Below are 23,566 nucleotides of genomic sequence, written 5' to 3' on the forward strand. Positions count from 1 at the left end.
TGACAAATTCTTACTCTTGGTGATCCAACAATGATTTCTGGGATTTTCGTTCAGACGGTGAATAGAGTTTGTAGAATTTTCGCCTGCATGATCAGAAACACGGGTATTACAAGGATGTAAGAACCACACATTTCATCCTCAGGCCTTATTTCATCCTAGATTTTTATATCAACTTAAAGTGGACAAAGGTATGCTATTCGCTGTGGGGAGCAAAGTAAAGCTGACAGTTAGGATGTTAGGATGTTAGCCCTTCTAAGGGTTTATCTGGGTGTTGGTACCTCTTCAACCAGCCGCGGTAACTGCAGCAAAGTTTTTCTGCCAATGACAAATCCTCCATTCTGGAATTGCTCACCACCAATTTTCCTTCCAACGTTTTCAGTTCTTCCACTGAAGTACTCCATTTGGTTCATCTGATCGCATTCTTGTGAGAGTGAACATCTGTCTGTCTGTTTTCAGAGAGATGCCTCAGCTCCGGAGAGTCTGATGGTTCCCTCAGGCCAACTGGCAGGGACTGCAAGCTTCCCTCTCACTTCAGAATTGGTCTTCTATCTCCACTACCCCTGAAATTGATTCCACCTGAGAGTTGTTCAACAGAAATTCTCTCTCATTCTCTCATATTCATTCTCTCATACTCTCTCTCTCATACTCTCTCTCTCATACTCTCTCTCTCATACTCTCTCTCTCTCATACTCTCTCTCTCTCTCATACTCTCTCTCTCTCATACTCTCTCTCTCTCATACTCTCTCTCTCTCATACTCTCTCTCTCTCATACTCTCTCTCTCTCTCATACTCTCTCTCTCATACTCTCTCTCTCTCATACTCTCTCTCTCTCTCATACTCTCTCTCTCTCATACTCTCTCTCTCATACTCTCTCTCTCTCTCTCTCTCTCTCTCATACTCTCTCTCTCTCTCATACTCTCTCTCTCTCTCATACTCTCTCTCTCTCTCATACTCTCTCTCTCTCTCATACTCTCTCTCCCTCTCATACTCTCTCTCCCTCTCATACTCTCTCTCTCTCTCATACTCTCTCTCTCTCATACTCTCTCTCTCTCATACTCTCTCTCTCTCATACTCTCTCTCTCATACTCTCTCTCTCTAATACTCTCTCTCTCATACTCTCTCTCTCTCATACTCTCTCTCTCATACTCTCTCTCTCATACTCTCTCTCTCATACTCTCTCTCTCATACTCTCTCTCTCATACTCTCTCTCTCATACTCTCTCTCTCATACTCTCTCTCTCATACTCTCTCTCTCATACTCTCTCTCATACTCTCTCTCATACTCTCTCTCATACTCTCTCTCTCTCTCTCTCTCTCTCTCTCTCTCTCTCTCTCTCTCTCTCATATTCTCTCTCTCTCTCTCATATTCTCTCTCTCTCTCTCTCTCTCTCATATTCTCTCTCTCTCTCTCATATTCTCTCTCTCTCTCTCTCATATTCTCTCTCTCTCTCATATTCTCTCTCTCTCTCTCTCATATTCTCTCTCTCTCATATTCTCTCTCTCTCTCATATTCTCTCTCTCTCTCTCTCATATTCTCTCTCTCTCTCTACATATTCTCTCTCTCTCTTACATTCTCTCTCTACATCTCTCTCATACTCTCTCTCATACTCTCTCTCTCTCTCTCTCTCTCTCTCTCTCTCTCTCTCTCTCTCTCTCTCTCTCTCTCTCTCTCTCTCTCTCTCTCACAGATTCATCCCATCTCGTCGACAGTTATCACACCCATCTTTGAGCCCATGGTACACTTAATCCTGTGGTGAGGCAGATCCTGGAAAAACAAACAAACTTGCCTCCTCTTCCTGGAAGGAAAATTTAATTGAAAGCAACCTCAGATCATTCCATAAAGCCGACCACAAGTGTGCATCCACTTTCAGAAAACATCATCAGTCCAACCTCAAGATTGAACTTTCAAGCATATTTTTCCTCTTCTGAAACTTGGTGATGCCTTGTTAAGTCTGTCTCCAGAGTGTGCTCCCCTTGCACCCCTTCCCTCAATTGAAATGGTACCACAGCTGACCAAACTCGTGAGAAGGCTGAATGCCTCAATTCTGTGTTTGCTTCCAAATCTCACTTACCCAACCTCTCAATCTGTGTCCCCTTACACTATCCACTCGCAGCCAACTACTCATGGATACTATGTGAGAAGGTGGGAAAGGTTTTGGCAATCCTAGACTCTGACTCTGTGATGGGCATGGATGGCTTCAGTGCCCAGGTCCAGAAAAAATCTAATAAGCCGTTGCTGCATTTTTTTTCTGCTTTGTTAAACTTATCATTTCCCTCAGTCACATCCCATCAATATTTTTATCCTTAAATCCACTTTCAATCCCTCAATCCATCTTTGAATCCCACAATCCATCCATCCATTACATACATCCGCCCATCTATTCATCCACTTCAATCCTTCACCGTTTCGTTTCCAGCCCTAATTGCTCATATCAGAATCGATCATTTCGTTAATAGTTATCCATTTTTTCCCCCTGCATGTCACGCATTTCGGTACACCATACGACGTTTCTCACACATTCCCAGTACTGGACCTCTGCAAAGCACTCTGGCAACAACATCATCTCCTGAGAAACCCAACTCTAGCAACGTCATCTTTCGAGAAACTCAACTCTGGCAACCAACATCGTTTTCCAAGAAACACCTCCGCAACTTCAACACCATGGTAAGCACGGACCAATGAGGACGTCCCGTGCAATGTCAAAGAGCACGTGGAAACCCTTGCTCCTCGGAACTCCGCCTCCCATGGACTCTGCTCCTTCAAAGCCACACCCGGCCCAGAAAGCTTAAAGGGCAAGCAATTGAAGTTGTTCGCTGTTGTTGATGTGCACTGGAGATCCCATCAGAAGGAAAGCTGCTTGCCTGTTCGTGCTGAGGGACCTGACTGAGATGAGCATGAGGGGTGAGACCAGCATGAGGGCGAGGTCTTCAATGCAACACAGCTCAACATTGACTTACACAATCTTTTCTTGATGTTTATACAAACCCCTAATCGTCTACTTCGAATGCACGAAGAGTATCAATGCTAAAGAAAGAGCAATCAATGATTTTCCTCTTGACCCAACAGTATGAGGCACTCATTCGCACCTCACACTCTTCCTCTAAGATTATATTGTCGCCACGCGACACCTCTCCCGACATCGAATCAGGCCTCGCCCCCCCCCCCTTCCCAACATTTTCCTACCCTCCTTATTGGGTTTGACACAGGCCAGGTAAGCCAAGGGCCGAAGCCAAGCTCTGTTCTACTTCTTATCTCCTCATCGCTTTCCTGGTTGAATGATGGCACCTGTCCTGTGTCAATGTAATAAGTAAGATTGCCTTAAGGGGAAAATTTACATGCTAAGGAGAAATTCTGCTCTTTTGTGTCTTTGCCTGCCTGCCATATGTGCTCATTGATTGTCTGACTGTAAATACATGCTTGGTTATTGGGATTATAAATACCTGATACTCCTTGATTGTAACTAAATGCTTGCTGTTTTATTTGGTAAGCATCTTTCAAACCTGCCTGTTCATCCTTTCCTCAATTGGTCTGGCATAGTGGATAGAAGGTAAGTTCTACCCCACTGTTTCACTCAGAGATAGCCTCGTCCCACTCACGATTTCACTCGGCCACACGTAATAAGTAGACAGGGTGCAGAGTTGAGAGCACAGTTCCCGAGTTAAAAGTGACCAAATCACCAGTAAGGTAACGTGATTACTAAGAGCGAGGGCCCTGCTAGGTTTGGTAACTTCAACCGGCATCCGTGGTTGCAATCCATCGATTAATGGAGTTATCCGTGGCTGATGGTTTCAGGGTTGGAGGTCGAGTGGTGGGTCCAAGAGACCCCCCTCATGGTAGTGCTCATCCCGATCCCACAACATATGAATATCAAAGTATCAATTGCAATTAACTCAGTCGACATTTTCATGTACAATGTCTGAACCTAGCCCGCACCCAGATATTAGATCAGAAGTGGTCATACAGGATCCCAAAATGTTGAATATCGACTCATTCAAACCACGGACGCAGCATTTCGAGCCGGACATTGTGCAGCGATCTCGAGAGGGGTGTGACAAATGATCCGTCCCATGAAAAGTCAACAAGGAACGATGTCGTTACAGAAGTCCTTCATTACAACGATAATTATATCTTGAGTGCACTACCAGTCCTGAAGCCACAAGTCAATAAACTGCTGCAAACAGAAACCCTACAAAAACAAACGTACCGGATTTCCAGGCAGGCGAGTTCAAAGGCCATCTCTTTCTCGACTCCATTCAGAGCTTTCTTTTGATAATCCTGCCAAACCTTCCATGGATAACACCATGCAAACAAACACCACGTACGATGTCCATCGTACAGTTCAATGCATCACACCATGTTAACAACACAATATGTAGATTCACTAACTTGACATTACTGGTGTAAAACAATGAGGTTAAGTGCACAATTTTTTGGTAATTTTGGCCAAACCAACTTATCGTCTGCAGAAAATGTTTAATATTGTAAAAACAAGACGACCCTCCACTCCTCTTCCTTACCCACCTTCCCAACCCTCGCTCTCATTCCACTCCAATGCACACTCCTCTTTCAATCACTGAGCCTCCTTCCTCACATTATTCAATTTAATATCAGGTTTGCTAAACCACTAGCAACATGATGTAAACTGCTAAAATGAAGTGAATCATCTGTTGTATGGGCATAAGATAAGTAAGTCAATGTATATTAAATAAGTTGACAAAAGTATAGATGCAGTAAGACTTTTTTTAATGGTGGAGGGTGCTGGCACAGGTTGTGGATAAAGAAGAAAAGGTACTCAAACTCTCGTATAATCCAGGTAGTGGGATTTTTGGAGTAGTTAGCATGTGAAATGGTTTGCTGGAGAGGCTATTGGAAGCAAGAACAACAAAAGAGCTTAATAGTAAATGAGATAAACCTCAATCTGAAGCAGAAAAAAACAAACAAACAAGGGCACAGATAGCTTAGGTGAATAAGCAAGTGTTTGTGAGTCGTGATGCTGATGAGTGGTGCTGGTGTGTGCATGTTCTTACATGATTGAGGGAAGAGTATGATGGCGTGTGACATGATTTATTCATTTTTGATGTGGAATGTAAGTACAATATCTAGAAAATTCGAGACTAAAGCTATTCAAGCTTCTTCATGATGAGCCTTAGATCAAAATATCTCATAAAAAATGCAAGTTGGTGTGTGTGTGTGCGTGTGCGTGTTTTGGTGGTTGTTATCTCCATTTGTAGTTTTCAGGCGGTGGAACAGAGTCTTCCCAGGACTCAAGGTATCCACCTCCACTTTGGTAAGGGATCACAGTTCATGGACCAAACTGTTCACCTTTTGTTGTTCTCAGAGTTTTGTTCTGAGGTCTCTTTTCAGGATCATCACCGAACCCCGGACAAGCTTCCAATTGTAGTTCGTTTGTGGTAATATTCCCGGCGATGGTTTTCAAAATCTCAGTGAGGTTCTTCTTTCCTATTCCTGTTGCTCCAATTATCACCGGTACAATGTTGATGCTCTTCAGCTTCCAAGATCTCTTGATCTCATTTTTGAGGTCCTGGTATTTGTTCGTTTTCTTGATTTCTGTATTATTTAAACAAAAATTGCTGGCTACTGATATCTCAATCAGCAATGGTGTTTTTTTTTTTTTTCCTGAGAATGATGTCCGGTCGCAAGGCTTTCTTTTCTATGTTCACGTTCGATGGGATCATCATGTCGTACGTGAGCACGACGTCCTTATTTTCAATGATTGCCTTTGGTTTGTGTTTCCATGAGTTTTCTGGAACGAGGATGTTGACAATTTTGTCGATATGCCAATGAATCACTTTGGATACTTTGTTGTGCCGTTGTGTGTAAAGTTGTTCTGACAATCGTTTTTCGCATCCCGAAAGCAGGTGACTAGTACTTTCTGTTTCTGTCTTGCAGAACCTACACTTGTCCGTCTGGCTGTCCCTCCATCTTTTTTAATACATTGGTGGAGTGTCCTTGATCTTGGGCATTTATTATGATACGTTTTCCGTCCCAATTGAGCTGACCTCTTCTTAGCCATTCCAATGAGCCTTCTTTGTCTATCCACAATCTGTCCAATTATTTTTTTGTATTTTCCTGCTCTTTTGTCGTTCTCCCAGTTGTTGGTGTCTATTTATTGATATTTCTTTTGTCTTTTTTTGCAATTGTTGGGGCTATATCCATTGCCGTTTCATCTTCCTGTGCGGTCGGTATCTTCTATTCATACCTGTGTGGAAATTTTTTGCAATGTGAAGGATAATTTTTCAAGTTTGTCGTGTTCATGTTTTTTGACAAATTGAATCCGATAGTGTGTTGAGCATTTCACATACTCAGCTAGTCCTACACTCATCGCTCTGTGCACCTGGTTGAGTTCCATCTCAGCAGGCACATTCTCGGGATGGATGGGTTTTTGTGGAACATTTTGTGGATGGGAAGTTTTCTTGTTTTTGATATCTATCTTGTTGATTTCTGATTGGGCCCTTTTATTATTCCGCAGCTGTATTGGAACACTGGAACTGCGAGTTGGTTGATGGCTTTGATTTTGTTTCTTGGGGAGAGGTAGGTTTTCAGGATCAGCTTCGTTATACGTCGGTATTCTTTGACGATTACTTTCCGCATTTGCTTGTGACATATTTGATGGACCTCCAACATATTTGTATGATGCTTCGTTTTCCATCTCCTGTACTGTAGTTTCAAGGTCAATTTTTATGTTGTCTGTTTTTGTTGGTTCACCTTCTACAAATGTGCACTTGGCACACATATCTGGTCGAAATTCCATTTGAATGTTCTCAGAGAACCGTTTTACTAGTTCTAGCTGTTCTGCAGATTTTTCGTCATTCAGTTTGAAGAGCTTTAAATCATCCATGTATAGTTGGTGTGTCACCTTTCCTGTTTCTTTGGATGTTCTTCAATTGCTTGTTAGGGTGTATCCATGTCCTTGTTTGTTGATGAGGTTACTCAGTGGGTCCAGAGCCAGACAAAACTAGAGGGGGGAAGGGGGAAGACTGTCTCCCTGGAAGATCCCACGCAGTATCTTCACATCTGGTGTTTCGAGATTTCCTTCTGAGTACTGTAATAGCAATGTGGTATTCCAGAGCTCCATTGCTTTTTCAATCAGTTTGATTATTTGCATATTGATTTTGTATATTTGCATGCATTTCATCATCCATGTATAGCCTGGTGTTGGCTTCGTGGTTAGGGTGGCTGACTTGGGATCCTAAGGTCCTGAGTTCGAGCCCTGTTGGTCACTGAATTAATACCAGGTGGGGATGACTCAGCCTATCATCCTTCCGAGGTCGGAAAAATGAGTATCAATATACTGGTAATAGGGACATTGCATCAGCGGCATAGCTGTGTCCCTAACCAATGATGCAACTAGCAGCCATTAGGCTGCACTTGAAAGAAGAAAAAAAAAATCATCCACAGATGTGGGACACTGTCAAAAGCTTTATTATAGTCTATCCAGGTGGTGGACAATTTGGTTCTCCACATTTTTCAATTTTCAAGTAAGGCTTTGTTCAGTAGTAGTCGGTCAATTGTTCTATCACAATCTCTCTTTCATCCCTTTTGTTCCGACTCCAAACCTCCTTATTGTGTTTGTTGGGTGTTGGTACATCATATTTATGATGATTCTTCTCAGAAGTTTGTGTGTTGTTGGTAGACATTTTATTGGCTGGTATTTGTGAGGAACTTGGCTTTCTTCAGATTTGGGGATGAGAAATTTCTTTCCTTCTATGAGTCACTCATCCACTGCCTTTTCCTCATGGATCAGTTCATTGAATGCCCATGCATAGTGAATGGGGAGAGCATCAAGTTGCTTTCGCCAGATGCTTGGAATTCAATTTGTCCCTGGGCTTTTAAACTTTGACATTTTTTGAAGTTGTTTTCTAATTTATTTTCTTCATTAATAATCACTGAAGGCATTTCCTCTTCATGTTGCTTCTTCTTTTCTAAGTTTGGGATCCATTCCACTTCCTCTTTATGTTCTTTTCGATCTTCAATCATTCCTTTCCATCATTTTTCTAGCTTTTCTTTTTCAAGCAAAGTTGACACATTCTGCTTTTGTTTCCATAATTTGTGGTAGAATCTCATCGGGTTACTCTCAAACATGTGGTTTTGGTTTCTCCTGTTGTTTGCTTCCCCAGTTTTTTTTTTAATCTTCCTTGCTATCATTTTTATTTTGAGGTTGTTTTCAGCACCCAAACACTCGAGGTGTTTATTTTCGATTTTGGATTTGTTTTTTATTACTTTGATTCTCGTTTTTAGGTTTGGGTTTCTGTTTCCTTTTCTGAACTGTTGTATTTGTCCTACTTCCTTCCTCAGTTGCTCTCTTTGTGTCTCTAATCTCTGTTTCCTTGGTGGAGTTTGGCTTCTATTTGTGGGGCCTGTTTTTAGATCCTCGTGGAGGATCTCTAAGTCTTACTCACGTTGTTGTTCTTCATCTTCTTCTTGTGGACTTTTTTGTTTCACAGCCTACAGTTTTCATCGAAACTTCATGAAACTTGGCATATATATATATATATATATATATATATATATACATGTAAAAATATCCTGCTCAGACAGTAACCTTCTCAGATTTTGAAAATTCCTCCTAGAAAAAAAGTTATGATGTCAAAATATCTCCGCTAATGGAAATCGCCTAAAAAATTATCTCTGAAACTAGGCAAGCTTTTTGAATTCTGTTTGCGGGAATCGAACAGGACATCAGCAGAGATTAATTACCGCACATATGATACATCACTATGACGTCACATCAATTTTTATGACGTCATTCCTATTTTTGACATTTTTTGTTTCACAACCCAGAGTTTTCATCGGATCTTCGTGAAACTTGCCATGTATATGTAGAAAGCCCACGCACAGGCAGTAACCATCTCTGATTTTGGAAATTCTTCCGAGAAAAAAAAGTTGACGTCATAATATCGCCGCTAATGGAAATGGCCTATACCATTATCTCCGAAACTAGGCAAGCTGTTTGAATTTTGTTTGCGGGAATCAAGCCGGGCATTAGCACAGATAACTTATCGCAAACCTAATACATCAGAATGACATCATCATTAAGAGGACGAGGATCTTAGCTCATTTGAGCTTGTTTTTTCCTCTTCTGGTGTTGTTTGCACATTACTTTTTCTTGAATGAATAGTGCTGCTGCGAAACACATGATATCGATTTCTTTCAAGGAGGATGATTTTGAAATCATTTTTCTAATTGAATGGTTGGTCAGTCTCATTAAGATTTTTGTCCATTTATTGTTTTGTTTGCGATGGAGTTATGGTCTCTGAGTTTTATCAATTATATCTCTTGTATTTTGTTTGCTACCTCTTCTTCCAGCCTACACTACTCTGCATCATCTTCATCCTCCTCCTCTCCCTTGTCTTTCTGCCCATTAACATCCACCTTTTACACTCTTTTTCCCCTTTGTCTCTGACAGAGTCACCTGATGCTTGCTATTGAACTGGTCTTGCCCCTCTTTCAGGAGGACACCCTCGTTCTCTCCCTTCACCACACTCTTTCTTCACCGCCATCGGACCGGCTCTATGTCAGGGTTTGGGCCCCCCCATCTCCTTTTTTCACCTTCAAGCGAGTGTGTGTTGTGTGTGCGTTTTATATGTGTGCGTGCATGCCTCTACACACAAATCTACTTTAATATAGATCATTCACTCTCATGCCTGGTGTTGGCTTAATGGTTAAGGTAGTGGGCTTGGGATCCTAGGGTCCTGAGTTCAAATCCCGCTCAGCTGTTGAATTAACACCAGGTGGGGTTGACTCTGCCTGTCATCCTTCCGAGGTCAGCAAAATGAGTGCCAGCATGCTGGTATACTGTGTCGGAGTGGCGACCCGTCCAGGATTGTTCCCAATAGCCAAGGAGACTGCTTCGGCGGCACCAACGCTCTGCACAGAGTATGGTCCTAATGGATGGATTCACTCTCACATCTCCTGTACTCTCCATACCAATGTGTGTGTGTGTGTGTGTGTGTGTGTGTGTGTGTGTGTGTGTGTGTGTGTGTGTGTGTGTGTGTGTGTGTGTGTGTGTGTGTGTGTGTGTGTGTGTGTTTTCAATGAGGTTCATATTAAATAATCCTCATGTAGAGTTTGAATGTCGCCAGGATTATTGTATCATCTGCACTTCACTTGTTCATCCAATGGAAAGGGATCTTACATTGAGGCATAACCATGCATTCTCTCAAAGCAGCTGTGAAAACGTTGCCACAAAGGACACAGGCTGTAGTCCAATTGCAAAACTCATTGAATGCCCAATAGATTAAAAAAAAAATACCTTTAATGGTGGGTTGATCCCCTTGAATAAAAGGAAAAAAAAAACCCTCACATTTCGGGCCTTACCCTTCGTCGGAGCAAAACAGAGAACAATGGGGGTGGAGGTTCAAACAGCAAGGATTTGAATTGTTTCCCACATTGTTTCCTGTTTGAACCTCTGCCCCCATTGCTCTCTCTTCTCCTCGGAAGAAAGGTAAGGCCAGAAACGTCAGTTTTGTTTTCCTTTCATTTAAGGTGGACCAACCACCATCGAAGGTAATTTTGGTCCACTGTATTCATTCTTCCTTTGCCACCCACGTATATCGCTATGTGTGTGCTGAAATTAGTGATTATATTCTTGAATGCCCAACAGTTTTAGTGCCTGTGCCATACCCTCTTGGGTATTCCAATGATGTCATGGCCACAAGATAGGTAGGGGCATGAGGGGGGGGTGGTGGGGACGATTACATGAAGGTGTACTGTAGATGATGCTGGAAAAGGACAACAAAATAAACACATTTGATGCCAGGTGAGACTTTTGCATTGACTAGTAGTAGTGCTGAATGGGCTACTTTGAGCGGATGGATTTGCGATTTAACCCAAGCAGTAGCACAAATAAGATGAGTTGGGGCCAGAGACGAAGCGAAAGTGAGTTGCAGTTAAATTGTGGCCCGAGTTAAACACAGAGCTGGGTAAGAGACTGGGTTGGAGTGAGTGAGCATCCCGGTTAAGGAGATTTGCAACCAGCCATCCATAATCAGGGATGCGAGCGGCTACTACTGGGAGGAGGAACCTGGCGGAGGTAAACGTCCCACCCCCTCGGGCGGGTCAAAAGATCAAATACCAAAAAATAGGATCGTGCGTCCTGAAGCTCACCTGGGAACAGGAGCAACAGCCACCAAAAATCCCCGCAGACCCCCTTAGATGCTGATATTTAATGCCGTGAACAAACTTTAGTACATCACGGGTGATGAAGGTTGTGGTCAAGTCTCATCAAATCGTGTGTGCAGTTTCGGAGAAGAGAGCAAACACCAATTTTTTGTGAGGGTGGGGGGGGGGGTCAAAAACCCCATGTAGACCCCTAAATGAGCACAGATTTTGATGCGGTCAATACATCTTCGTTAGGCATCAGATATGAAGCTTGTGGGCAAGTTTTATCAAAATTGGGTGTTTGGTTCAAGCGATAATGACTAAAGTGTTAACAGACTGACTGACACTCACTTATGGACACTGCTCGATTGCATAAGCTCACCTGACTAAACTCCAGGTGAGATAATAATACTCCTGGAATTCTCTTTTTTTCGTGGAAAGTACCGGAGAATTGTAAGGCACAGAGTCATTGAGAAAGACCTCTGATAACGAGGAAAGAGTGGCCGTCTACATGGGAATGACCTTTTTACTGACTAATCTCATGGCCATCTACAACTCCTTCCCTGTTCTACCTAGCCCCTTGGTTGTGATCTGCCAAGGAAGCAATGGTGTCTCCTTAACAGGTGTTGTGTTGGCAGATTGTGTCTAAAGTGGCAGTTCTAATTATTTCTCTTATTAATTACATAACACACCAGTCCACAAACGCCACACAAAACAAGTCCTGGTGAGAGTCTGAAATCTCTGATTGCTGTTTTCCTGTTTGTTTTTGTCAAAGGTTCTGGCTAAGTTCTTTCTCCTGGGAATATCCAAAGTGCGAGAATGATAAGAAATTAAGTAGGTTCAGCAATCGTAGTCGTAAGGGTGAAACCACTTGGCCACTCATGTTAATTTGGTTGCAGTGAGAAGGTATTTTGGACCATTGTGGCTACAGCTCATCTTTATCCAGAGAAACTCAGTTTGACCTCTGGGAACATTCCATAAGCCGAGGTATTGTAAAAAAAAAAAACAACAAAAAAAAAATTATTCAATTCAGAACATTATTTATTATCACAAAAGTTTGCCTTTTACTACCTCAATGTTTATTTTGTTTTTTGGATACACTCAAAATATGACAATTACAATTATGTGGTGCCTGTTACATCAGAGCCAAAGTTAATACTGTTCCCTCCAAACTAATACCATTTATCATTCATTCCTGAACCAACAAGGAGCCAAAAGGTGCATTACCTGTTGGTAGAGGTAGTTCAGCATAACCTCACTGTGGCTAAACTCCACCAGGAAGTCTTGGGGCAGAAATCGAAGGTGAAGTTCATACCTGGATATATAGCAGAGCTGAAGGAAATTTTCAATTCTAGTTAAATCTCAACATGCTTCTAAATAACCAAGTTTCATGTCGCCATTTAATTACCCTCGCCAGAGGTATTGCATTTGGGTCCCGATGTCTGTCTGTCTGTCCACATACAATATACTAATGTTGGCCACAAATGCCACCTGGTGACCACCTTAGGTAATAACCAGTATTAACAAAGTTTTATTTTTTTCAACCAGCAGTACATCGAAAAGAAGGAACAATTAAAATGTGAGTCTGTCTATAAAGTACATACTATTGCAATGCAAGCACCTCTTTCAAGGACATACTATTAAGAATGAGACACCATACATTTATAAAGTATGTGCTGTTAGGAATGTATTTTTTTTTTCCTGAATTGTGAGTGAGTAGGCAAACAAAGATTGTTTGTATTTGTGGGAAAATTACATCATGCCCACACCAGGAATCGAACTCAGGTCCTATGGTGAACCATACCAGCGCTTTGTCATCTGAGCTATCTGGGTGACCCACCAGCTGGACACACGATTCTTCCACACATAGAAATGCCACTCTCTTTCCCCTGCTGCTTCTGGGACACTGACTGCCAACCGTAGGAGCAGCGACGGGATGTCCACGAGAGGGTCCCCCCCCCCCCGTGGGGGCACAATTCCATGCCTGTTATTATTATTTTTTCAGGTCTGGTATGCTTCACCAGAGGACCTGGGTTTGATTCCCGGTCTGGACATGTAATTTTCCCACATATATATATTAAGTTTGTTTCCCTGTTTATTTATAATTGTATTACAACACCCCCTATGGTGAACAATAGCAGCAATGGAATTGTCCCCCTCCGGGGGGGGGGGGACACCCTCGCTGCTCCTATGGTTGGCAGTGCGTGCTCCGGAAGCAGCGGGGGAAAGAGAGTGGCATCTATACGTGAGAGAATTGCGTGTCCAGCCCATGGGTCGCCAGATGGCAGAGCACTGGTTCAGTTCACCAGAGGATCTGGGTTCGATTCCCGGTCCGAGCATGCAATTTTCCCAAATATACAGAGTATTTTTCCATAAAGTATGCACTATTAAAATGTGCACGTCTATAAAGTACGTATGATCAGAACACGAGTATGTCTATAAAATACATACGAATGGAATGTGAATCTAACACAATAAAACCAAAAAGGTCTGTTTGTCCGCTGTATGAACACAAACCTATGTCGTCAATGCATCGTCCACACACAAACACAAACACACCAACACACTGGCGGCAGCTCTAGAAAACATCAATGTTAGCAACAGAAAGGTCCACGAAACGCCTCGTTGGCTTCTGTTGAAGCAAAATTAAAAAAACACATTGCCAACACCGCAAACAAATTCCTACGCTCATCTCACAGAGGGCACTGCATCAGTGGCACTGCTGCATACCTCCGAGAACTGACATTATCGAGTGTGTCCAACGTGTACCAAGGCAATATAATGAGTCTTTAACCTTTCACCTGCTTACCTCCACTCATCAGCTGGATGTGTGCACTCGTACGTGTCTCGAGCGATTTGCATCCGCCAGGAAGGAGTAAGCCAGGTCACGTGACCCGTGGGCACGTGTCTCAGGGCAAGCGCAAAGCACGATTGCCACACCTGCACACTTTGTCCCTCGAGTAGCGATTCCACAACTTCCTGTAAAAACGGCACATACAAACCCGAACAAACGGCAAATTAAGATGAACTCGCAAACAAAATCTTTGGAGGAATAAAACCCAGTATACGACATGCAACTTGATTTGAGTTGGAACATACAAGTACAGAAGAACACATGAGATTAATATGGTGTTAGATATTGTGAGCGGGTGAGCACGAGTAAAATGGTGACAACACCACGGCTAAATTCCAGTCTTTTTATCTTTAATCAATCTGGAACTCTCGCTTCATGGAGACACATGCTCAATTAATCGATTAATGTTTGTTCAGCACATCCACATTGATCTAGTGACCAATCTGGTTCCAATAGGCCTGCTATGATCCCAGTGTAAGGATATGAAATAGGATCTTTTGACATCTTTGGATCGACAACCACCTATCATCGTCACAATGTGTACAAGGGATACCTATAACTATGTGATGCTGCTCAAGCAAGGCTTACCATTAGACTAGACTGCACATTGTGACCTTGTGGCGTTGACATCTAGCATGACATGCGGTTAACCGCAGGCCTATATTTTGACTCGGTGGGTTTGAGCATTGAGAAATGGAATGAAACCAGACACCCTTTACACATTCCGGCTACCAACTGTCCACATTACATTTCACAACATGTCCGGTTTCTTATTGTGCTATTCACATGAGCATGAGGATTGCATGTCCGCGGAGATGGTGGACACGTCAAAGGAATCTGAAGAATGGATCGTCCATTGTTACACGCATGGAATAAAACATAGTCTTCAGAATTCAAAATGTATTTATATTTTTTAAGCAACATAGGAAACTTCATCTATACTGATAAAAGGCAATGTGTGTGTCAGTGTGTGTGTGTGTGTGTGTGTTTTTCATGAAGCATAACATATTCTTTTTGCTAACTCCCCTACCTATATATATCTATATCTATATCTCTCTCATATATATATATATATATATATATATATATATATATATATATATATATATATATATATATATATATATATATATATATATATATATATATATATCATCCTTGCTCTAGCCCATCCCAATACAGTGTAGTACCGTCCCCCCGCATCTCCTCTCTCACTCTCCCCTCACCCCTATCTCTGTCTGTCTGTCTCTGTACATATCTGGACGGTGGATATATCTGGACAGTGTTTGTCTCCGGACATGTCCGGGCAGGGTTTTTCTCAGGACGTGTCCTGGCGGTGGTCATGTCCGGACGGGAGTTTGTCTCCAGACGTGTCCAAGCAGTGTTTGTTTTCAGCCAACTTGGCTCCGGATGCATCCGCTGGGCAGTGTTCGTCTCCGGACAGCTTGGCTCCGGACGCGTCCGGGCAGTATTTATGTGTGGACGGTAGAAAATGGATTTCAGATATAATTTTGTCTCCATCTTCATTGATATTCCATGCAGAATCATGTTGATGAGACAGTGTGAATCGTAATTAACGCTCCACCGCACGTCTGCCTTCCCTTCCCCCACCCCTCCTCACTCCCCCTCCCTCGTCTCTCCTTTCCCCTCCACCTCTTCTCCCCACGCTCTCTCCCTTACCCGTCTCTCCCTCTTCCCCCTCTTTTTCTCCGTCCCTCCTTTAGTATTACCATCAGCGAAGGGATGGGTGGCATTTGCTAGGATTCAATAAACGTAAAAATATATTTATAATCTTTGTAATCTCTAATGATGGGTGAAAAAAGGAACTTACCAACACGCTACTCTGTTCTCGATAGCGGACTGTGCTGTGGCCCTGCGTGTAGGGCTCATCAAAATGGTGAAACACCTTGAGGGGACGTCCTTGAGTCGATAATCTTCTCTGATTGTTTGTCTGCCAGTGGTTTGAGCTCCAATCACCAGAAGAGACCGACATTGAAAAGGAATCGTGACTTTGCCGTAGTTGTGCTCCACCAGCACCGTCAGTTGCAGCACCTTCTGCCATTTCTTTGAGAGTTTCCCACTCTTCTTCAGAGTTTGAAGAACCTATCAAAAAGTAAACACAGGAAAATATTATTTTCTTCTGAATTAGTGTGTGCACGCAGCTCAGCACCCAAAACTTTACAAAAAGCATAGCCAGCCGTGTGCCAGCTCGACTGGGAGTGAAAAGCATGCTTGTTGGTGATGAAGACCCAACAGGATGGCTTCCTGAGTGAGTAGACCAAGTGAAGTCATCAAAAAAAAGCTGCGCAGTATGTGGGATAGCACAAGTCAGTCAGAAACAGGTTATAATTGGGGACATAGCGAGGAAACACAAGCTCCCTCAGTTACTGAGATACTTTGTCACATCTTGTGCCGAATTGAACGTCTCAAGATATCAATTTGAAATAGACAAAGTGAGTGAAAAACAAGTGAGCTCAAAAGTTAGAGCGCTATCGGCAAGTTGGGAGAAGAAACCTTCACGGTATAGATGTACCAAGGAGTTAGTATATGACTACTGGGGCGCAGTATGGCTATTGGATGAAGCCTTCAGCTAAACGGCTGTTTTTCTACTTCCTTTGAGCTCAAGCCATTTTGTGAAATTAATCACTCAAAGCATGGACATGTCTCAACACAATAGAATACAAACAACATGCATACGTCTTTTGCCGTTTGAAGTCATACGTTCGGCAAACTCCCGTTTAGTCGACCCAAATACACGTGACCATTGGAGCATTGACACCATGTATACTGTTGGTCATTTGGGTGCATCAAGCGCCATACATCAAGGAAACCGTCGATGGAAAGAAAACGGGAGAAATCACCATGGGCTTCGGGATGTGGTTCCGGTGAGTTTCTGTCCAATTTGGGCTCAAATGTGCAATGGAAGTCACCCCCTATGCATATACACCGATTGATATCAAACTATTTTAAATGGGTCACCACCAGCGAAAAGAAAGTTTTTCGGTCAGAGATCTCACTTCGGTGCATCTATATTAAAAATGATAAATTTTAAGTTATTAATCACCAGTTACAGGGAAATAAAATGGCCCTTTATCACCTCCTCAAAGAGGCAACATTCAGCTGCAAGTCATGGCTTTAACCAAAAAAAAAAAAAAAAACCCAACTCCAGCAGATAGGGAAGACACGTTGATGAAGAAACATTTACCTTGAAAAATTCTGCACCAGTCATGTTCAACCTTTTCAGTGATGTGAGTTTCCTGCAAGAGGATCACATCAACTTGTTTCCGTTGGAATAAGTTATTAACTTGGGTCTGGCAGATGTGGTTAGCACCACCTCCACTTATATTAAGTGTTGCGAGAGTGAGTGTTTTCATTATTTGGTGGTAGATTTAGTCTGATGCTGAGAATACTCAGCCTTTGCTTTTGTTATAATTTTCTTTGGACGATGAAATTGTGACTTTGTTAGGTTAAGTTATTCGGAGTTTTTTTCAGACGTGCTTTGCAGTCTGAATAAACGGAGCCAGATCAGGAAAGTGATCAATGATTATAACATTCCGTTGTCTATAAGTTTCATTCATGTGACAACAGTCATGTCCATCTCCTTTTCTGATTCGGTTAAATAAGACATTGCTCCAATGGGGTCTGGGTCTATACTCTCAGCTATTTTTGTTTTAGGAGCTGTTAATCCAGCATCCAGGGGGGTCCCCGGAGTGTTGGGTTTGGGAAAAATTAGCACGCTGCCCATCATCTTTCTCGAAAACATTTAAATCTTTGCTTCCACAGTCCTGTGGCTTCACATTTACACGTTCATTTACTAGATGGGTGTAATTACCTTGGGCCACAGTTTGCTCGGTTTCAAGTGCTTGGATCGATGGTGTATCATTCATGGACCCGTGATCAGCTTTAATTACATCATCGACCCCATCCGCGAGAGTAATGGATGCACACACACCCTTGTGCAGTTTGAGACTCATTACACTTCTCCGGGAGATCTGTTTCATTTGTTAGTTCAACATTCTGCGAAGGGATTTCAGCAGAAACCTGGATAGTGTTTGTAATGAAGGTCTCCATATCGAGCGACTGATGAGTCAGCGGGAGCCCTTCGTTTACTTGTAGCCAATTTAAGTTCTGTAATCCATGACAACAGTTTGATGAGAAAGAGTAATATCGTTATTAGTTGAACCGCGAGTTTCCTCAATATTAGGAATGTTACTTGGTGGAGTTACGGTAACCTCTTTCTCATTGTGAATGTTAACTGGTAGAGGACCGGTAATCTCCTCCTTACATCCTGCATCCGTGTGACCCGTTTTGCCACATCTGGTGTTCGAGGCTTTGGGACAAAAGCTTTGTAAATGTCCGAATGTTCCGCACTGGAAACACGTTAAGGTAGCGGACGATGCATAGATTGGGTAATTAATGTCCTCGACAATGATTTTAAACGAGATGTTGAGTCCCGTATCGTCCCCACGGCCTAGTAGGACCATATAAGCCTGCATTCAGAAACTCATTACATGCTTTACACGTTTGTTCCAACAACCGAGAGGAATCATGGAAAGCTGGAAACCATTTTCCCATAACGGGATAATACGGACATGATCTTATCATTAGATATGAAAGGCGGAACATTAGATATTACTACTCTCGTCGTGGGGGTTATCAACGGCGACACCATTATAAAATGACCGCTTTCCGTGGTTATTCCCGTACTTACGACCTCATGGACGAGTGAAACTTCAGAAACAAAAACAACCACTTTGATTCATACGCGATGCGGTGCGAATATTTTCATCACCAAATATATTCCCAACTGCGAGGATAATATCCTCGACAAGAACTCCTTCAGGAGGCACGCACACAAACGCATGCTTCCTGGTTAATCCCTCGCACGCCTCACTATGAGAGGGTACATTCGCCATGACGACGATATTATCACCCCCTTCTTGTCCGAACCGGACAACAAGGTATCAAACTGAAATAAGTCAAACTAAAATAAATAAGAAAAACGCATTGTATTATAAGTAAACAGGCTTACAAAGCATCGTCAAAGCGGGTAGGCCGCGCCCAGAGTGGGCCCGCTCTCAATCTTTCTCTCTCTCTCGAAGACAAAGGCGTAGAAAAACGAAAACAAAAACTTGAAAAGCACACTGTAATGTAAAGCAGTTCCCACGGCTTGATCTGGATCACGTGTGTGATCTCGTAAGACCCGCAATGTTGCTTCAATTTTGGAATAAAGCCAGTATCTTGCATGGTGTCAGAAGTTAACCGGACCTGCTGCTTTCTTACAAACGACCATCCATAAGTATGGTATGGCATTTCCGAACTTTGAATACCCGACTATCGATTGGGATGCAGTGGAATTATTTGGAGAATTCACTCGGTTTCGAGACCACGTTCAGTTCGCGTGTTCACAGGCCCTCTATCGGAGCTAAACCCAAAGCAAAAAGCCAGATGGTTGGGCACGTGGATTGGTGCTCACGGCCGTGAGGTTTATAAAATGTTCACGTTGGGGAAGAGTGAGAAAGATGATCCCTACAAGGTAGTCGATTGTTTTGAATCGTATGTGAGACCGAGAAAGAACAAGCAGATCGCCAGGCACCGGTTCAAGCAGTGACAACAAAAGAGTGAGGAGACCTTTGATAACTTGGTGAAGGACCTGAGGATTATTCTCATGGACTGCGAGTATGCCCATCCCAAGGACATTCTAATCGATGTGATCATTGATGGCATTTTTGAATCCAGGGTGCAGGAAAGGTTGTTGGATCAAGGTGAAGGACTGTCAATAGCAAAGGCTCTGGAAAATGGACAACAGCTTGAGTTGTCTTGCAAGCAAATCCACATCGTGTGGAATGAAGATAACTACAAACTTGGAGTGTCAGCTATCACAGCTCAGAGCAAATCGCATCCCAAGCCTTGTGCCTTGTCATCGCAGCTGCAAGCATTTAAAGCATGCAGTAGATGTGGCAAGGATGAGCGGCATTTGTGGAACCAAGGGAAATGTCCTGCAATCGGCTCCACCTGTTCCTATTGCAAACGCCCGAACCATTGGATGTTGGTCTGCCGTAGGTGACAGCGACTGGGCAAAACACTCCACGTCGATGCTGGAGAAAACAAGGAACAACTCCCTGAAGGAAATTCAGAGGTTCTTAGAATATACAATCTTGACAACATCGGCACTCTGGCAGATGACAAATGGTCCCAGACTGTCAGAGTCAGTGGCATTGCGAACATTACCTTCCATATTGATACAGGAGCAAGGTACAATATACTTACACTGAGGGATTTTCAAAGACTACCAGTTAATACTGAACTTCACAAGTCTAAGAAAACCCTGAGAGCTTACTCCAACCACATCATTCGGCCAGTTGCTTCCACCGATCTTTCCCTGGAATTTTAGGGGAGGTCCGTAATAGCTTCATGCGAGCTGGTAAATCTGGATCAGGAGAACGTGATATTGTTGTGGGCCGGGGTTCGGTGGCGATAAACGACCACTAGGTGAAGCAGTAGAGTCGTTTCCACCGAGCACCCCGGAATTTAGGTCATGACTCACTGAAAAGTCCAAAGGTCACGGGTCCCTTAACGGATAGTGGTCGCCAATACTTTAACGGCGTGGAGTAGGGTTATTTGCCTAATTTCAATATACCTAAGTACCCACGTCGTCCAACTACCGGGGAAAACCACACCCTCAGCTGACTCTGTCTGGACCGAGTCGCAGGTACCAACTCGGATCTGGCGTATCCGAGCAGAGTTACCAGATAGGCCAAGAGTAAGAGTGTATATAGGCTCAAACCTGGAAAAAATTTATAACAAGCTGAAAATTTCAGTAAAGATGAATGATAAATAACATAAAAAGTCCCCGAAAATCCTCCTTGTGCTTTTCAAGATGGCCACCAAAATGGCCGACATTTTGTTTTTTATCATATATCTTAACAAGTAGACATGGTAGAAATGCAAACAAAGTGTCGAAATGTAGGTTTTCAAGCACAAGCAATCCTATAAAATCATTAATTACATGATTAAAACACTAAAAATATCCAAAACCAAGATGGTGGCCAGTATGGTGCCAAATATGGCCACCGTTCTCTATTTTATCATATCTTAGCAACCAGATATGGTAGAAATGCAAACAAAGTGTCTAAATATAGGTTTTCAAACACAGGCAATCCATTTAAATCATTAAGTATATGACTAAAACATTAAAAATATCCAAAACCAAGATGGCGGCCAATATGGCAGTAAATATGGCCGCTGTTGTCAATTTCATATCTTAGCAACCACTTGTGATAGAAATGCATAGGTTTGAAGACCCAAGCAATCTGATGAAATTATTAATTGTATGTTTTTAAAACCCCAAATCCCCCCAACCAAGGTTTTTGTTTTTATTTGTCATTTCAGATAATGGATGTGCCTTGTATACTATGCAAAGAGAAGCTGGGTTTGACTGATGTTGCAACAGTTGGCGATAAGGGCCGCAAAACACTTGTTTTGGCAAGCTTCAAGCGAGATGGGCTTCATGAAGTACTGAAGAAAACATCACCACTGAGACTTCATGTGGCATGCCATATTGTTGTTGGCATAACTCTGATAGAGGGCCTGTGAACACGCGAACTGAACGTGGTCTCAAAACCACCAAACGCAGGAAAGTTGTTAGCAACGTTGAAACCCTACAATTCCAGGAAACTCTCTTGAATCATGCCACAAATAAACAAGATGATTGGGGTAATCAGGCCCGTAGCCAGGACTCAGTATTAAGGGGGGCATATGAACTGGATGGGGGGGCACAATTATTATATTTAATATTTTTGATGACCCGGTATACTATTGTATTCATGCAGCATTGACACATCTATACTGAGGTTGCCGTCGCATACTAACCAAATTGATCTCAGCTAGATTTAATACGTTCCGATGTTTTTGGCCTAAAATTATTCGAATGCAGGAGAGCCGCAACAAACTGGCACATTCACAATGCAGATATTCAATGATTAGACAATTGGCACCAATTCAGGTGCACTTATACAAGGTGTTGTGAAGAATTGGCATAAGAAAATTAATATACCAGAGATACAATGACTAAACGGGGGAGGTTGGCACCAGAATCAGTGCACTTTGAAATAAGATACAGTGGGCTAGACCTGCGATCACCACATTAAACTATCAACAGCAAATACGACCAGCCTGACGATACCACAAGATCCACATTTAAAGCAGTCAATTACACAGAGGTAAGGTTATGCACAAAGCACGAGATATGGGATATGCAAAGCACCAAACACAACATTTAACTTAAACATCAGAAGTACAAAGCAGCCGACCATGGCGGGTGCTGATCACAACCACACTGCAACCACAACCACACACGCATCACCAGCAGTCACACACACAATCTGAACTCCTCGTATAGTTTTTATACCACTGCACTCACTGTCAGAAGAGCTGCAGGCGACGCGTCTCGGTGTGGAATCTTCTGAGGACCTTCTCCTTCCATTCATTCAGGCATTTACGTGTGAGGTCTCTCTAGAAGGCCAGCCATACCAGTTGTGCCTTGTGTGCATGGCGCATGGACCGTCGATGGTCAGTGAAGACATTCCTCAATGTTGAGAATGAGTTTTCACACATGGCAGTGGACGCACCAAATGTTAGTCCAAGTCTCATAGCAGTCACGACACTTGGCATGGCTTCCAGTGTTTTGTGGAATGTTGAGAGGAGTTTTTGTGTTGTCAATCTCTCGTTTGGCTGCTTTTCTGTCTGTGAGTGAATAAACTGCTTTGCAACCACACACTCTGTTTCACTGATGTTTGACTTTGTTAATGTCATGATGTGCTGGAGCAAGTGGGGATCCAAAAACGTGCCATTTTCAGGATTCAAGGCAGCGAGTGAACGGGCGAGTTGTGTGTTGCGCTCACTGAAGCGCTGAGCGATCTCTCCAAGCACAGTGTCAATTGCGCTGTAAAAAACCCTCTGCAGTTCCGTCTTGTCATTGTCGTTGTTTTGTCCTGCAGTCTCCAAAACTACAAACTGTTCCAAGTTCTTATGCATTGTGCGTCTCCGTTTTGGTGGTGCAAGTGTAGAAGTGCGAGCATCGTTGGCCTTGTTCCACAGATCAGTGAACTCATCCTCAGAGCGGAGTTTCTTCATGCACTCTGTAGCACTCGTCACCAGTTCCAACCCCGTTAGCAAGTCCATGTCCTCTGCCTGCAAGAGTCTGTTCGGGCCATCGAACAACATCAGCAGTTTTTGTACAAAGATGGCAATGAACATGAAGGCAGGCCCAGAGACTTCCTGCAAAAGTCCAACTGCCTCCATCCTCATCTCTGCACCGTAGGCGCGCTCTGCATCAATCTCCGACAGTAAGGATGTGATATCCTTAAAAATCCTATGATCACAGACACGGTGGCTAAATGTCCCGTCCAACTTTGATCAGGAAGTCGTTTTAACCGCTCACCTTTATACTGTGCAGCAACAGTGGGCTTTCTGAAGAATTTGTACAGGCAACAACAAACCTCGAGGAAATCAGTGACTGCTTTCTCTTATTTCAGCGAGCTCGGTGTCTTTTTTGAGTGTGTAGTTTAAAAGCGAGAGGAAGAGCCCACT

General features: G+C 42.9%; 1 protein-coding gene and 1 pseudogene across 4 annotated transcripts in view; one reads left to right on the forward strand and one right to left on the reverse strand.

Annotated features, from left to right (window-relative positions):
• LOC147020573 (focal adhesion kinase 1-like) overlaps positions 1-23,566 on the reverse strand; it is a 110,013-nt gene that overhangs the window by 77,485 nt on the left and 8,962 nt on the right. For 2 of the 4 annotated variants that reach the window (XM_085896009.1, XM_085896008.1), the window contains 5 exons: positions 15,807-16,078; positions 13,931-14,100; positions 12,349-12,436; positions 4,205-4,284; positions 15-83 (listed from right to left, as the gene is read on the reverse strand). In XM_085896009.1, the coding sequence (XP_085752135.1) occupies positions 15-83; positions 4,205-4,284; positions 12,349-12,436; positions 13,931-14,100; positions 15,807-16,037 (638 nt within the window). In that variant the 5' untranslated portion in view covers positions 16,038-16,078. Of the gene's footprint in view, positions 1-14; positions 84-4,204; positions 4,285-12,348; positions 12,437-13,930; positions 14,101-15,806; positions 16,079-22,397; positions 22,537-23,566 lie in introns of those variants that run through there. The other 2 variants (XM_085896007.1, XM_085896006.1) reach the window with 2 other exon arrangements.
• Positions 18,994-20,098, forward strand: LOC147020574 (uncharacterized; annotated as a pseudogene).

The sequence above is a fragment of the Eptatretus burgeri genome, chromosome 9 (assembly GCF_056783735.1).
Source record: "Eptatretus burgeri isolate ZD-2024b chromosome 9, Ebu_testis_v1, whole genome shotgun sequence".
In the NCBI taxonomy this organism is placed as follows: Eukaryota; Metazoa; Chordata; class Myxini; order Myxiniformes; family Myxinidae; genus Eptatretus; species Eptatretus burgeri.